This window comes from Pan paniscus, chromosome 20 (genome assembly GCF_029289425.2).
Source record: "Pan paniscus chromosome 20, NHGRI_mPanPan1-v2.0_pri, whole genome shotgun sequence".
Lineage (NCBI taxonomy): Eukaryota > Metazoa > Chordata > Mammalia > Primates > Hominidae > Pan > Pan paniscus.
Genome location: NC_073269.2, coordinates 62333984 through 62347423, shown reverse-complemented (window position 1 = coordinate 62347423; position 13440 = coordinate 62333984). Strand labels below are relative to the sequence as shown.

General features: G+C 45.8%; 1 protein-coding gene across 1 annotated transcript in view; it reads right to left on the bottom strand.

Moving 5' to 3' along the window:
* Positions 1-758: 758 nt before the first annotated feature.
* Positions 759-13440, bottom strand: part of NLRP5 (NLR family pyrin domain containing 5) — a 63688-nt gene continuing 51006 nt past the window's right edge. Inside the window, exons 13-16 of the mRNA XM_003809864.5 lie at positions 12749-12919; positions 9545-9715; positions 4939-5109; positions 759-1961 (exon numbers count right to left, since the gene is read on the bottom strand). Coding sequence (XP_003809912.3) covers positions 1829-1961; positions 4939-5109; positions 9545-9715; positions 12749-12919 — 646 coding nt within the window. The 3' untranslated portion in view covers positions 759-1828. The remainder of the gene's footprint in view (positions 1962-4938; positions 5110-9544; positions 9716-12748; positions 12920-13440) is intronic.

Sequence of the window (13440 nt, the reverse complement as noted above, 5' to 3'; positions counted from 1 at the left end):
TTATAGGTTTACACACAGTACAGTGAATGGCTCGTGGAAGGTGGTTGTATGGTAGAGGCAACATTTCAATTAGTAGAATGAACCCCAGAAATGGATTTCCTGGGTCTGAATGGCAGCTCTGCTACTTATTGGCTGTGCATTCTTTTTTTTGAGATGGAGTCTCGCTCTGTCACCCAGGCTGGATTGCAGTGGCATGATCTTGGCTCACTGCAAGCTCTGCCTTCCGGGTTCGAGTGATTCTCCTGCCTCAGCCTCCCGAGTAGCTGGGATTACAGGCATGAACCACCACACGGGGCTAATTTTTGTATGTTTAGTAGAGACGGGGTTTCACCATGTTGGCCAAGTTGGTCTCGAACCACCGACCTCAAGTGTTCCGCCTGCCTCAGCCTCCCAAAGTGCTGGGATTACAGGTGTGAGCTGCCCCGCCCGGCCTTGCTGTGCATTATTTTCTGCACCTCAATGTCCTCATCTGTAAGATGGAAGCAAAAAATATACTTACCTCTAAGATGTTGTAAAGACCAAATAAGTTAATTCATACTGCTTAGGACAGGGCATGGTATACAGGGCTGTGTTAGATCATCATCATTCATCATCGTCATCATGGATGAGAGAAATAAATACAAGAAATCATAAGAAGTATATTTTGGTAAGAATATAAGAGTTTTCCACTCTTCTAGGAATAGACTGATGGTTCTGTAGCCATGGTAATAAGTAGCTACCTAGACAGGTTTAAATCCATTCAATGGATCCAAGACAACTTACCTCAGTGAACATGCTTTTGCAAGCAACCAACAGCTGCCCTTTGCATTGGAAATTCAGCCAGTCAGAAGGGACGCACTCTGATGAACACACCTCTACCAATCAGCCTCACCTGAGTAACCACAGGCCAACTTACACCTTCAAGGTTCAGCCTCATTCTGTACCTCCCCAAATTCCTCCCCGCAAAGATCAGAAGTCTGCTCTACTCAGAGAGACTGTGGTAGACCAGCTTTTCATTACACTAAGGAATAAATTCGGCTTTATGTTTATAGTTCAGATATTGAGTGACAGTAACACCATCCTTTGGTATTCAGGTATGTGCTTTAAAAAACCAGTAGTTGGCCAGGTGCGGTGGCTCACGTCTGTAATCCCAGCACTTTGGGAGGCCGAGGCAGGCAGATCACGAGGTCAAGAGATTGAGACCATCCTGGCCAACATGGTGAAACCCTGTCTCTACTAAAAGTACAAAAAATTAGCCGGGCGTGGTGGCGGGTGCCTGTAGTCCCAGCTACTTGGGAGGCTGAGGCAGGAGAATGGTGTGAACCCAGGAGGCAGGGGTTGCAGTGAGCCAAGATCGTGCCACTGCACTCCAGCCTGGGCAACAGAGTAAGACTCCATCTCAAAAAAAAAAAAACCAAAAAACAAAACAAAAAAAAACCCACAAAAAACAAAAAACCACCACTAGTTGTGGTACCCAAATTCAGGGGCTGCTTTTGAAGATCTAGGTCCTCCCAACCTCTCTGCTCCTAAACCATATCCCCACTAGTTAAGAAAACCACTTGACAACTTTTCCAAATGCTTTGTGTTTATTTAATTCCCTCTATATGCTCTGAGATATGACGGACATTTCACAGATACTGAGTCCTATCACTTGAAGGTCTCTAGCCTTCAAATCCAGTAACCAACATATAGTGAACACAGAAGAATCACTACCATTGAGGGCTTTGTGAGAATCAGAAATCATTCTCCATCTTTGAGAAGGAACTCCCAGGTGCATAGCTTGCTCTGAGAAAACAGCGTTTAAAGTTCCTCCATCAGATGGGTGTGAGTGGGGCAGGTTTCCGTATCTTCAGTTTTTCCACCAGTACCGGTCATCTTCATCAAAAGAATGCCAACTACCGTCAATTACGATTTGGGGCTTGAGCAGCTGCACTTCCTCCAGCAGCTTCCTTATTTGCACAGGGTACTGCCATTTCCACAGCCTGGGGAGGCAGAGAGAGGACTCGTTACTGAGACGTTGCTTTCGACTCTTCTCCCTTCTTCAAAATTCCTGGTAGCCTCATCAAGGATCTCAAACCTTTTCTTGTACTCTTAAGGAACGTGCCCCAAAGAGTTAAACCAATGACTAACAAATTATTGAGTTTGTAGGATGGCAGACAAGAAAAGAAACAGCTTGCTGAAACATGGAGACTCCCCCTCTACTTATGAAAGAACTGGCTGAAATCGGTTAGAAAAAGTATGGCAGACTGGAGTTTGCACAGAATGAGCTTGCTGATGTCACAGCCTGAATTTCCACCATGTTTTATACTAACTCTCCCTAAATTGGCACATGCAACCCATGATGTAGCATGAATAGATAATTATGCATGCCCAGTGACTTTCTAAGATCTGCTCTTTTCTTCCAATCACCTACTAATCTCAAGATCTACTCCCTGAACCTTTTCTAATAATAATACTGCCTTGAAGCCAGCATGGGGAGACAGATTTGAGCTTGACTCCTGTCTCCTTGTGAGTTGACCTGCAATATAGGGCTTTTTTTCCCCGACAAATCTCCAGTGTCACAGTATTGGCCTCTAGCACATCAGGCAGTGAGCCACTTTTGCTTGATAACAGTAGCATGTTCCCTATAGAATAAAAGTAATTCTCTGCATGTAAAAAAACTTGGACATGTCAGATACTATGCTGAGCTTTTAAAGGCATCTGTTCCTTACAACAGTCCTAACAGTCCTAAGATGCAGGCATGACCTTTCAGTCCATCCATGAATTCCTTCCTCAGAGTCTCTGTGCCGGGTCCTGTTATAGGGTTTGGGGAGGTACAGTAAGTTCTCCCTTAATGTCATTGATAGGTTCTTGGAAACAGTGACTTTAAGCAAAACTACTAGAGCAGATTCTCGAAGAACGTCATTTTCTTCAGAGTCATTGTTATAACAACGAGAAAACATTGGTTTCAATATATGTCGTTTTGCTTAAAGTCACAGTTTCTAAGAATGTATCAATGACATTAAATGAGGACTTCCCATATAGGGATGGACAAGGCAAATTTCCCACCCTTACCAAGCTTACAGTCTACTAGAGGAGAAATAAACATATTTAAATAGATACATAGCACCACCCCCATTTCACAGATGGGGAAATAGACCCATAATAGGTCAATCAGTAAATCCAGGTCTGACTTCTATCCTACTTCAACTACTAAGTCCCATAGTCACCACTGATCTTGTCAACAGCTATAGTGCCTCATAAATCAAGGATATAAACACATTCTTTCAACAACACTCCACCTTTTCAGCTCATTTTGTCACTGTAACAGTCCTGACCAAACCAAGACTCCCAGATTCATTGAGCCATGTTTCTCAATTCACCTTCCCCATCCTGTCTTTACTTTCTTCTTATGATTCCAGGGTCTACCACAGCCACTCTTGACTTCTTCCTGGTTATACCCATGTGCCATAACTTGAACCCTGGATAAACTCAACTGCCATCAGCTGGACCATACTGGAGAAAACAGTTACTCAACTGAGAAATTTTCTATTGATATAAATATACCACAAGGAAGTCGGGCGTGGTGGCTCATGCCTGTCATCCAGCACTTTGGGAGGCTGAAGCTGGTGGATCATATGAGGTCAGGAATTTGAGACCAGCCTGGTGAAAACTCTTCTCTACTAAAAATGTAAAAATTAGCTGGGCGTGGTGGCACGTACCTATAATCCCAGCCACTCAGGAGGCTGAGGCAGCAGAATTGCTTGAACCTGCGAGACGGAGGTTGCAGTGAGCTAAGATTGCACCCCTGCACTCCAGCCTGGAGGCAACAGAGTGAGACTCCATCTCAAAAAACTTAAAATAAAATAAATAAATATACCACAACCAACCTCAAATGGGCTATCAATGCTGCCAGCTGTATATTTCTCTGGTCAAGATTTTACTCCCTTCAAGTACAACTGTGTTCCTTCATGCTCAGGGAAGTCTCTGAACTCCTGTTTGTCTACGGATATGAGGTCCTAAATGACAAATGCTTTTTCTACCACTAAACACTGAAGACATCAGTGAACTGCCACTTTGTCATGAAAGAAACTTCTAGTCTTAAGAGATGGTCCTGAAGAACTTCTGTGAACTCCATCAACTCAGCCCTCCAGACTTGTACAAGGACTGAATGAGAGGGGAAGCTGAAATGATGTGTGTGAGCTATTGAAGAAACTTTCTGCTAGGTGAATTGTTCAGTGCTGTTAACTACATTCACACGGCTGTGCAAGCATCACAACCACCATCTATCGCCAGAATTCTTCATCTTGCAAAACTAAAGCTCTGCACCTATTACACAACTCCCCAATCCTTTGGAAATCACCATTCTGTCTCTATGAATTTCACTCTTATAAGTACCTCTTCGAGGTAGAATCCTACAGTATTTGTCTTTTTAGGACTGGCTTATTCCACTCGGCATGTCAAGATTCCATCATGTAGCATGTGTCAGAATTTTCTTTTTGAGACTGAATACAATTCCATTGTTGGTATACACCACATTCTGTTTATCCTTTCATCCATGAGCGCCTGGGTTACTTCCACCTCTTGGCTATTATTGGGCATTATGCCACTATGAACATGGGTGTGAAATCTGAGATCTTCCTTTTAATTCTTTTGGGTAACATACTCAGAAGTAAGATTGCTGGATCATACAGCAATTCTAGTTTTTTCAGCATAAACATTTATAACGTTCTTTCTGTGCCCTTCCCAACCTACCCAGAAGTGAACTCCAAGATATCAGGCACCTGGCCTCTATCTCCCATATTCCTGTATCTCCAGCATCCAGCATGGTACCCAGAACGTAGTGGGCACTCACCAATGGAGTAAAATGTGGCTCCCAAGGTATGACGTCAACTTTTCCCATAAACTGCTTCTCCACCAGCTAACAAGCCTGGAACAGAAGCAGGTCTGTATCTCAGAAGACAATTGCTGGGGACTTACCCAATTATCTGTAAGTTAGACGTGGGACAGGCAAAGGCCGAACACAGCTTCATCATTCCTTTGGGACTGAAGTTATTCTGCACCAGGTTTAGACTGGTCAGGTGCCGGTTGCAGGAAAGGGCCAAGGAGAGTGCCTCACAGCAATCAGAAGTCAGTCCACACGCCTTCAACCTGCAGGGTTACGACACCCAGAAAATAACCCCAAAGATCGATGATGGACCCTTCATTCAACCCGTATGAATTTGACCTTGATACTTTTTCTTTGGGAAAACAAAACAAAACAAAACAAAAACAAAAACAAACAAAAAATGAAACTGGTGGGCTCTGCCTCCCAGTTTCTGGTTTAGTTGTTCTGATGAAAGACCCAAATGTTCGCCTTTTTTTTTTTTTTTTGAAATAGCATTTCACTCTTGTTGCCCAAACTGGAGTGCAGTGGCACAATCTTGGCTCACTGCAACCTCTACTTCTGGGATTCAAGCGATACTCCTGCCTTAGCCTCCGAAGTAGCTGGGATTATGGGCGCGTGCTACCATGCCTGGCTAATTTTTTGTATTTTTAGTAGAAAGGGTTTCATCATGTTGGCCAGGTTGGTCTTGAACTCCTGACCTCACATGATCCACCTGCCTCAGCCTCCCAAAGTGCTGGAATTACAGGCATGAGCCACTGCACCCAGCCAAATATTTGCATTTCTAACGAGTTCCCAGGTGAGGCTACCGTGCTTGGTTCTCACTTTGAGAGATGGTGGGTAACTCAAATTATAGTTGTGGAAAACAATGAAAGAAAGGCTGAGAGTGCCTGTAGCAAGGGAACATAACAAGGAACACAGACCTGCAGAGAAAGCAACACTGCACCTGAAGAAAGGTGAGAAGGCGGAAGGACATATTGACATATGCATTGATATAAAAAAATCACCTGTACACTGTGCTTGCGGAAAGAAGGAGACACATTTGAGAAACAAAGATGACTAGATGGCTAGAACAGAGTCCCAGACAGTGGTGAGAGCGGAGGCTGGGCACCTACGTCATACTAAGGGTTTAGAATTTCATCTTAAGAGCAACAGAAAGCCAAGGGACCTCATTGAATATAATAATGGCATTTTATAGGCGTGTTCTATTTTGAAGGGAGCACTCTGGTTATTTTGGGGTGGATGTCAAAATCCGTAAGCTGCTCTGAAATCGTTCACCAGATATACTAAAATACTAATGATTGTTTAAATTAGGTGGTGGGTATATAGGTTTTACATGTCCTAATCATTCTAGATTGAAAAAGAAAAAATCCAAAATGCACAGACTGAGTCTTGCTCTATCGCTGAGGCTGGGGTGTGGTGGCACGAGCTCGGCTCACTGTGACCTCCACCTCCCCAGTTCAAGTGATTCTCCTGACTCAGCCTCCTGAGTAGCTGGGATTACAGGCGCCTGCCACCATGCCTAATTTTTGTATTTTTAGTATAGATGGGGTTTCATCATGTTGGCCAGTCTGGTCTTGAACTCCTGACCTCAAGTGATCCACTGGCCTCAGCCTCCCAAAGTGCTGGGATTACAGGCGTGCACCACTGCACCCGGCTGGAATTCTTATGATAGAATAAAAAGTTAATGAGATGCAGCTCAAGTTGTTTTAGCCACCTATGGCGAGATGGTGAGATAAGATTGAATGCTTATTTTTCGTTTTGCTTCTAAAATAATATCTAAGCATTTATAAAGACAAAACATCCAGTAGGGAGGCTGAGGATAGAGGCAAGGGAGAGGTAAATCAGTGATGGTATAAGGTGCTGCACACGGACGATTGTGGGATTCCCAACGTGGAGGAAACTAACCTCTGATTAACATGGGTTAAATTAACTACCGCAGGGATGCTTTTGTTTTTTAGAAATGGAGTCTCGCTCTGTTGCCCAGGCTGGAGTGCAGTGGCACGATCTCGGTTCACTGCAACCTCCGCCTCCCAGGTTCCAGTGATTCTCCTGCCTCAGCCTCCTGAGTAGCTGGGATTACAGGTGCCTGCCACCAAGCCCGGCTAACTTTTATATTTTTAGTAGAGATGGGGTTTTGCTATGTTGGCACACTGGTCTCGAACTCTTGACCTCAGGTGATCCACCCCCCTCAGCCTCCCACAGTGCTGGGATGACAGTCATGAGCCACCACACCCAGCCATGCTTTCTTTATTGTTACAGAAGGAAGTGTGTACTGGTGCAGATCATAGTTGGCTTCTTGATAGAAGATTTAGGGCTTTCCTAGTAAATGATTTTATATTATTTGAAGGGGTAGGGGTCATTTGTTAAGCACCCAGTAGAACAAGGTAGGTGCGCATGTCTCCAGGGAATGAATTGTTGTGAAATTGACTCAGGTGGTGGGGAAAACGAGTGGACCAGACAACTAATGCTGGGAAAACAAATTTACATCCATGATCCCTGACTGCACACAACAGCAACTCGCCATTGCCTGTTTTGATCCTGCGATTCTCAGCTACCAAAGTGCAGGTGCCGAGAGGGTGCAGAATGCGGTTCAGTGAAGCTTGGAGTGTTTGTAGGTGGACACACCCCAGAACAGAAGGCTAAGGGAGACACTACATTTAAAAGACAGAAAAACAGGCCAGGCGCGGTGGCTTATGCCTGTAATCCCAGCACTTTGGGAGGCCGAGGCGGGCAGATCATGAGGTCAGGAGATTGAGACCATCCTGGCTAACACGGTGAAACCCCGTCTCTACTAAAAATACAAAAAATTAGCCGGGCGTGGTGGCGGGCACCTGTAGTCCCAGCTACTTGGGAGGCTGAGGCAGGAGAATGGGGTGAACCTGGGAGGCGGAGCTTGCAGTGAGCTGAGATCGTGCCACTGCACTCCAGCCTGGGGGACAGAGCAAGACTCTATCTTAAAAAAAAAAAAAAAAGACAGAGAAAGAAAAATAGAACATGGAGCTAAAAGATGAGTGATGGTATTATAGTAAGATAAGTAAGCCTTGATTTAATAAGAAATAAGATAAAGTTTAATAAAATCATAAAAATAAAACACAAAGCTAGATCGAAGAGGAACTAAAGAAGGGACATGACCACGTAGAAAGAAGTTGAGGGGACAGAGAACCAAGGTGTGATGAGCTTGAAGAACAATGTGTGACTTCAAGAAGGAAAAGGGTCCCGGCCAGGTGCGGTGGCTCACGCCTGTCATCCCAGCACTTTGGGAGGCTGAGGCCGGCGGATCACTTGAGGTCAGAAGTTTAAAAGCAGCCTGGCTAACACGGTGAAACCCTGTCTCTGCTAAACATACAAAAAAAACTAGCCGGGCATGGTGGCAGGCACCTGTAGTCCCAGCTAGTCGGGAGGCTGAGGCTTGAACCCGGAAGGCGGAGATTCCAGGGAGCCGAGATTGTGCCACTGCACTCTAGCCTGGGTGACAGAGTAAGACTCTGTCTCAAAAAAAAAAAAAAAAAAAAAAGGGGAGGGGTGTCCAGATTAAAGCCTCTTACTCAACACAATAGGAATGTGACTTCCCCTAGTGCCATGGAGGGTTATAAGCAGCACACATACAAGACTAGTGCATGGTCAGTGCTCACACATGGTAAACATTCCATTCTAGAGTAGTTCACAGTGCGCTGCAGCCACCTCTGCTAGCTTCCAGAATATTTCCATCACCGTAAAAGGAAACCCCATACCAATTCAGCTGCCCCCCTTCTACTTCCCATTCCCTCTAGCCATGACAACCCCTCTACTTTATGTACGAATTTGACTGTTTTGGGTATTTTATACAAATGGAATTATATACCAGGTGACCTTTTGTGGCTGGCTTCTTTCACTCAGCACGACGTTTTCAAGGCTCATCCATGTGGTGGAACGTATCAGCACGTTTTTTTTTTTTTTTTTCACTTTTTTTGAGATGGAATCTCACTCTGTCACCCAAGCTGGAGTGCAGTGGTGTGGTCTCGGCTCACTGCAACCTCCACCTCCTGGGTTCAAGTGATTCTCCTGCCTCAGCCTCCCGAATAGCTGGGATTACAAGCATGCGCCACCACACCTGGCTAATTTTTGTATTTTTAGTAGAGACAGGGTTTCCCAATGTTGGCCCAGCTGGTCTTGAACTCCTGACCTCAAGTGATCTGCCCACCTCGGCCTCCCAAAGTGCTGGCGTTACAGGTGTGAGCCCCTGTGCCCGGCCTCAGCACTTTTCTTTTTATGGCTGAACCATAGTCCACTATATTGGAGCTCTGTCTTAAGCCCCCGGCTGCCTCTGATGCTCACTGAAGTTTTAAGGACCACTCGGGTAATCACTTGCTTTCTGCCCGTCTTTGTCTCTAGACTGTTCACACTACAACGCAAAGGTCTTTTCACTTCCATACTTCCGCCATTTAGCACCAGGACTAGCACGCAGGGGTCATTCAATCGGCAGTTGAGAGTTTTCTACCTCCAGACCTTGTTCCCAAGCATTTGCCACTTTATCCGTCTCATCCATAGGAGCCGAGCTGGAACTTACACCCAGATCTGTGGTGCTGCGAAGGTTGCACTCCATCTAACTTGAGGGACTCATGGAAACCAGATCATCATCATCCCTGTTCAAGCAACCTCATGCTGGGGTCCCCCACCTCCTCCCAGCCCGGCCCGCAAAGAGGCGCCCCAGGAAGTTACCCGAGTCTCGTCAGAACACTGTTCTTTTGCTTCAGTCCCTCGCACAGCGCAGCGACCCCACCGTCACCCAGGGCATTGTCCGTGAGATCCAGGCTTTTCAGGTGTCTGCTCCTCGAGATCACGCAGGACAGACTCTCACAGCACGCGGCGGTGAGATGACACTTTACCAACCTGCAAGAGGCGGGGAATAGAGCGAGTCTGCTTCTCTCGAGGAAAGTGGAACAGCGGGAGAAGGTTCAGCAGCATTAACTGGAGTTTCCTTTATTCCTTCCTGACGGGCCACTGTTTTGTCCACTCCTGCGAAGGGCTTAGACCACGTGGTATCTGTTGGCTTGAGAGAGGAATAATAGCGGAGGCGGGGAAAGTGTCTGGTGTGATTGAAGGTATCTTTATTTTTTAATTAATTTTTTTTGAGATGGAGTTTTGCTCTTGTTGCCCATGCTGGAGTGCAATGGTGTGATCTCGGCTCACTGCAACCTCCACCTCCCAGGTTCAAGCTATTCTCCCTTCCTCAGCCTCCCGAATAGCTGGGATTACAGGCACGTGCCACTGTGCCCAGCTAATTTTGTATTTTTAGTAGAGATGGGGTTTCTCCATGTTGGTAAGGCTGGTCACAAACTCCTGACCTCAGGTGATCCACCTGCCTCAGCCTCCCAAAGTGCTGGGATTACAGGCGTGAGCTACCACGCCCAGCCTATTTTTTATTTTTTTTCAAGACAAAGTCTCACTCTGTTGCCCAGGCTGGAGTGCAATGGCACGATATCGGCTCACTGCAACCTCCACCTCCTGGGTTCAAGCGATTCTCCTGCCTCAGCCTCCCGAGTAGCTGGGATTACAGGCGTGTGCCACCACGCCCAGCTAAAGGTATCTTTAAAAGAAATGAGCACAGCAGAGTTTGCTTCCACTTGGAGATGAGGTCAAGATTCTCCACGGGGGAGGAGGAGAAACTGGAAAGATTCTGACAGAGCCAAGATGGAGAGAAAAGGGGACAGAAGTTACTGAAATGCTGAAAGGTCTGGAATCCAAAAGGGGAAGTTTTGTGCTTCTATTCTTAGGAAAAATGGGGAAGATGGGGTGGGTGGCCCCATAAATAACATCTAAATGGTTTATCGCAGGAGAAATTACTGAAACGGCCTCCAAGTCTGTCTTCAGCTTGGGAGGCTAAGGGTAGGATGATAGCACTGGGGAGGGGGACGGTCCATCCTCAGGAGCCATCGGGTGAAGAATAAAGAGGGATGCAGGCTGGGTACAGTGGCTCACGCCTCTAATCCCAGCACTTTGGGAGGCCAAGGTGAGTGGATCACCTTAGGTCAGGAGTTTGAGACCAGCCTGACCAACATGGTGAAACCCCGTCTCTACTAAAAATGCAAAAAAGTAGCCAGGCATGGTGGCAGGTGCCTGTAATCCCAGCTTCTCGGGAGGCTGAGGCAGGAGAACTGCTTGAACCCAGGAGGTGGAGGTTGCAGGGAACTGAGATTGCGCTATTGCACTCCAGCCTGGGCAACAAGAAAGAACCTCTGTCTCAAAACAAAAACAAAAACAAAACCCCACCAAAGCCAAACAAAACACACAAAAAACCAAACCAAAACAAAGCAAAGCAAAAAACAAACAAAAGAAAAAACGGATGCAGTTGTGAGGGCCAACCCTTGAAGACCAGGTGGGGGTGACCTAGTCATTGGCGCTAGCATGGATAAATGGTGATGGAGAGATCCAGTTAATCTCCCAGCACTTAAATGCCATCTCAAAAAAACGATGTCTCTAATTGACTAAGATTAAGATTCTACACCATGCAGAAGTAGGGCTTGAAACAATTAAAACAAATGGTAGAATTAATACTTGGGGGCACTCAGAAGTTTGTGAACTAGAATCCATACCAAAGTCCTTTATTTTATTCTTGGGAAGGGAGAGATCTCAAAATGATACCCCACTTGTGGTCCATTAATTCTGCCTTTGTAATGAATAAGCAAATGCTACCAAGCATACAAGCGTTTGGAATGAAATCATTTATGCTCATGATGAAAACACTAGATATAAGGTACGTGTCCAGCTTTAGGAGATTTTTAAAGTTTAGAAGATTTTTAAAGGCTACACCATTCAATGGAATACCTTACTGTACTTCATTTATTATAATAGACATATCCTTAGACACAATGTGAGACCAATGCCAAAGTTTTGGTTTCTTGGGAGTTCAGTTCTCCACTGGATATGATGGGGGGTGGTGAGACTACATGAGATTAGATATACAAAATATTAAGTGTTCTGCCTGCCACATGTTAAGAATGCATTAAGTGCTTGGCGGGGTGCAGTGGCTCACACCTGTAATCCCAGCACTTTGGGAGGCCAAAGCGGGTGGATTGCCTGAGGTCAGGAGTTCAAGACCAGCCTGGCCAACATGGTGAAACTCCGTCTCTACTAAAAGTACAAAAATTAGCCAGGCCTGGTGGCACACGCCTGTAATCCCAGCTACTCAGGAGGCTGAGGCAGAAAAATCAAAATCGCTCGAACCTGGAACACGGAGGTTGCAGTGAGCAGAGATCATGCCACTGCACTCTAGCCTGGGCAACAGAGCAAGACTCAAAATAAACAAACAAACAAACAAAAAGAAAAAAAGAGAACGCATTAAGTTGCATTAAGTGCTGACTACTATGATCCTTTCTTTGTAAAACATCAAATGCACGCTTGCATCTAGAACAAGAGAACCCCAGAAGACATCCAAACCACTAACAGGGATGACTGCATGGTTGTGAGACTGAAGATCGATTTTTGCTCACTGAGCTCTTTTACTTTTTCTACAGTCTGTTTAATAATGGGATATTCCTATTCAATAGAAACATTTCAACAAAGGGTGAAGAAATTTGAGCCCCAGAGGGAAAGAGATTAAGAGACAAGCACTCTCCCTTCTCCATACAGATAAATAGCTGAAGATGAACTTAGGGCAAGATGCCTTCCTCTGAGGAATGCACAGTGTTTAGGTATCAAGGGCTTCTCAGAACTCATGGTTCCTCCCATGAGGCTCCATCGGCCCTTCCCATGCTCACCGTGGTGTCAACACCTCAGTTTACCTAGATTGCCCTTGGGAAAATGAGTGTCAGCTCACCCTGAAAGCAGTTTTTGGTTCCGGTCTCCCTGCTCCTATCTCTTGACCTTTCAGGAACTCCAGACCCCAGTATGATAGAGTTGACCCAACGCCCATGGGAAACTCACTCCAGGTCCTGGAGATGACAAGATGGTTCTCTCATGACCTCACACAGAAGCTTCACGCCATTGTCTTCCACAGGGTTCATGCTAAGGCTCAGGTGCATCAACCATGAGTTACCCATAAGCGCAAGTGCAAGAAAACCACAGCCAGCTGTGTCCAGGTGGCACTGATTCAGCCTGTGGGGCACACACATGGGAAAGAAGATCATGACGCTCATTCCCCAGCATGGCCTCAAGTGAGCTGCTGCTCTCCTCCCAGCTGCAGTCTGCTTCTGTGTAGGGTGGGGTCATATTTGTTTTTTTTTCTTTTTTTCTTTTTTGAGGAGTCTTGCTCTGTCACCCAGGCTGGAGTGCAGTGGCAAGCTCTCAGTTCAATGCAGCCTCTGCCTCCTGGACACAAGAGATTCTGCTGCCTTAGCCTTCTGAGTAGCTGGGATTACAGGCATGCACCACCACGCCTGGCTAATTTTTGTATTTTTAGTAGAGATGGGGTTTTATGATGTTGACCAGGCTGGTCTCGAACTCCTGACCTCAGGTGATCTGCCCACCTTGACCTACCAAAGTGTTGGGATTACAGGTGTCAGCCACCACACCTGGCCAGGTTTAAGACCTTCCCTCTGACAGAACCTACCCAAATGAGAAGGAGGCAGAAAACCAACTCTGGTAATATGACAAAACAAGGCTCTTTAACATCCCCC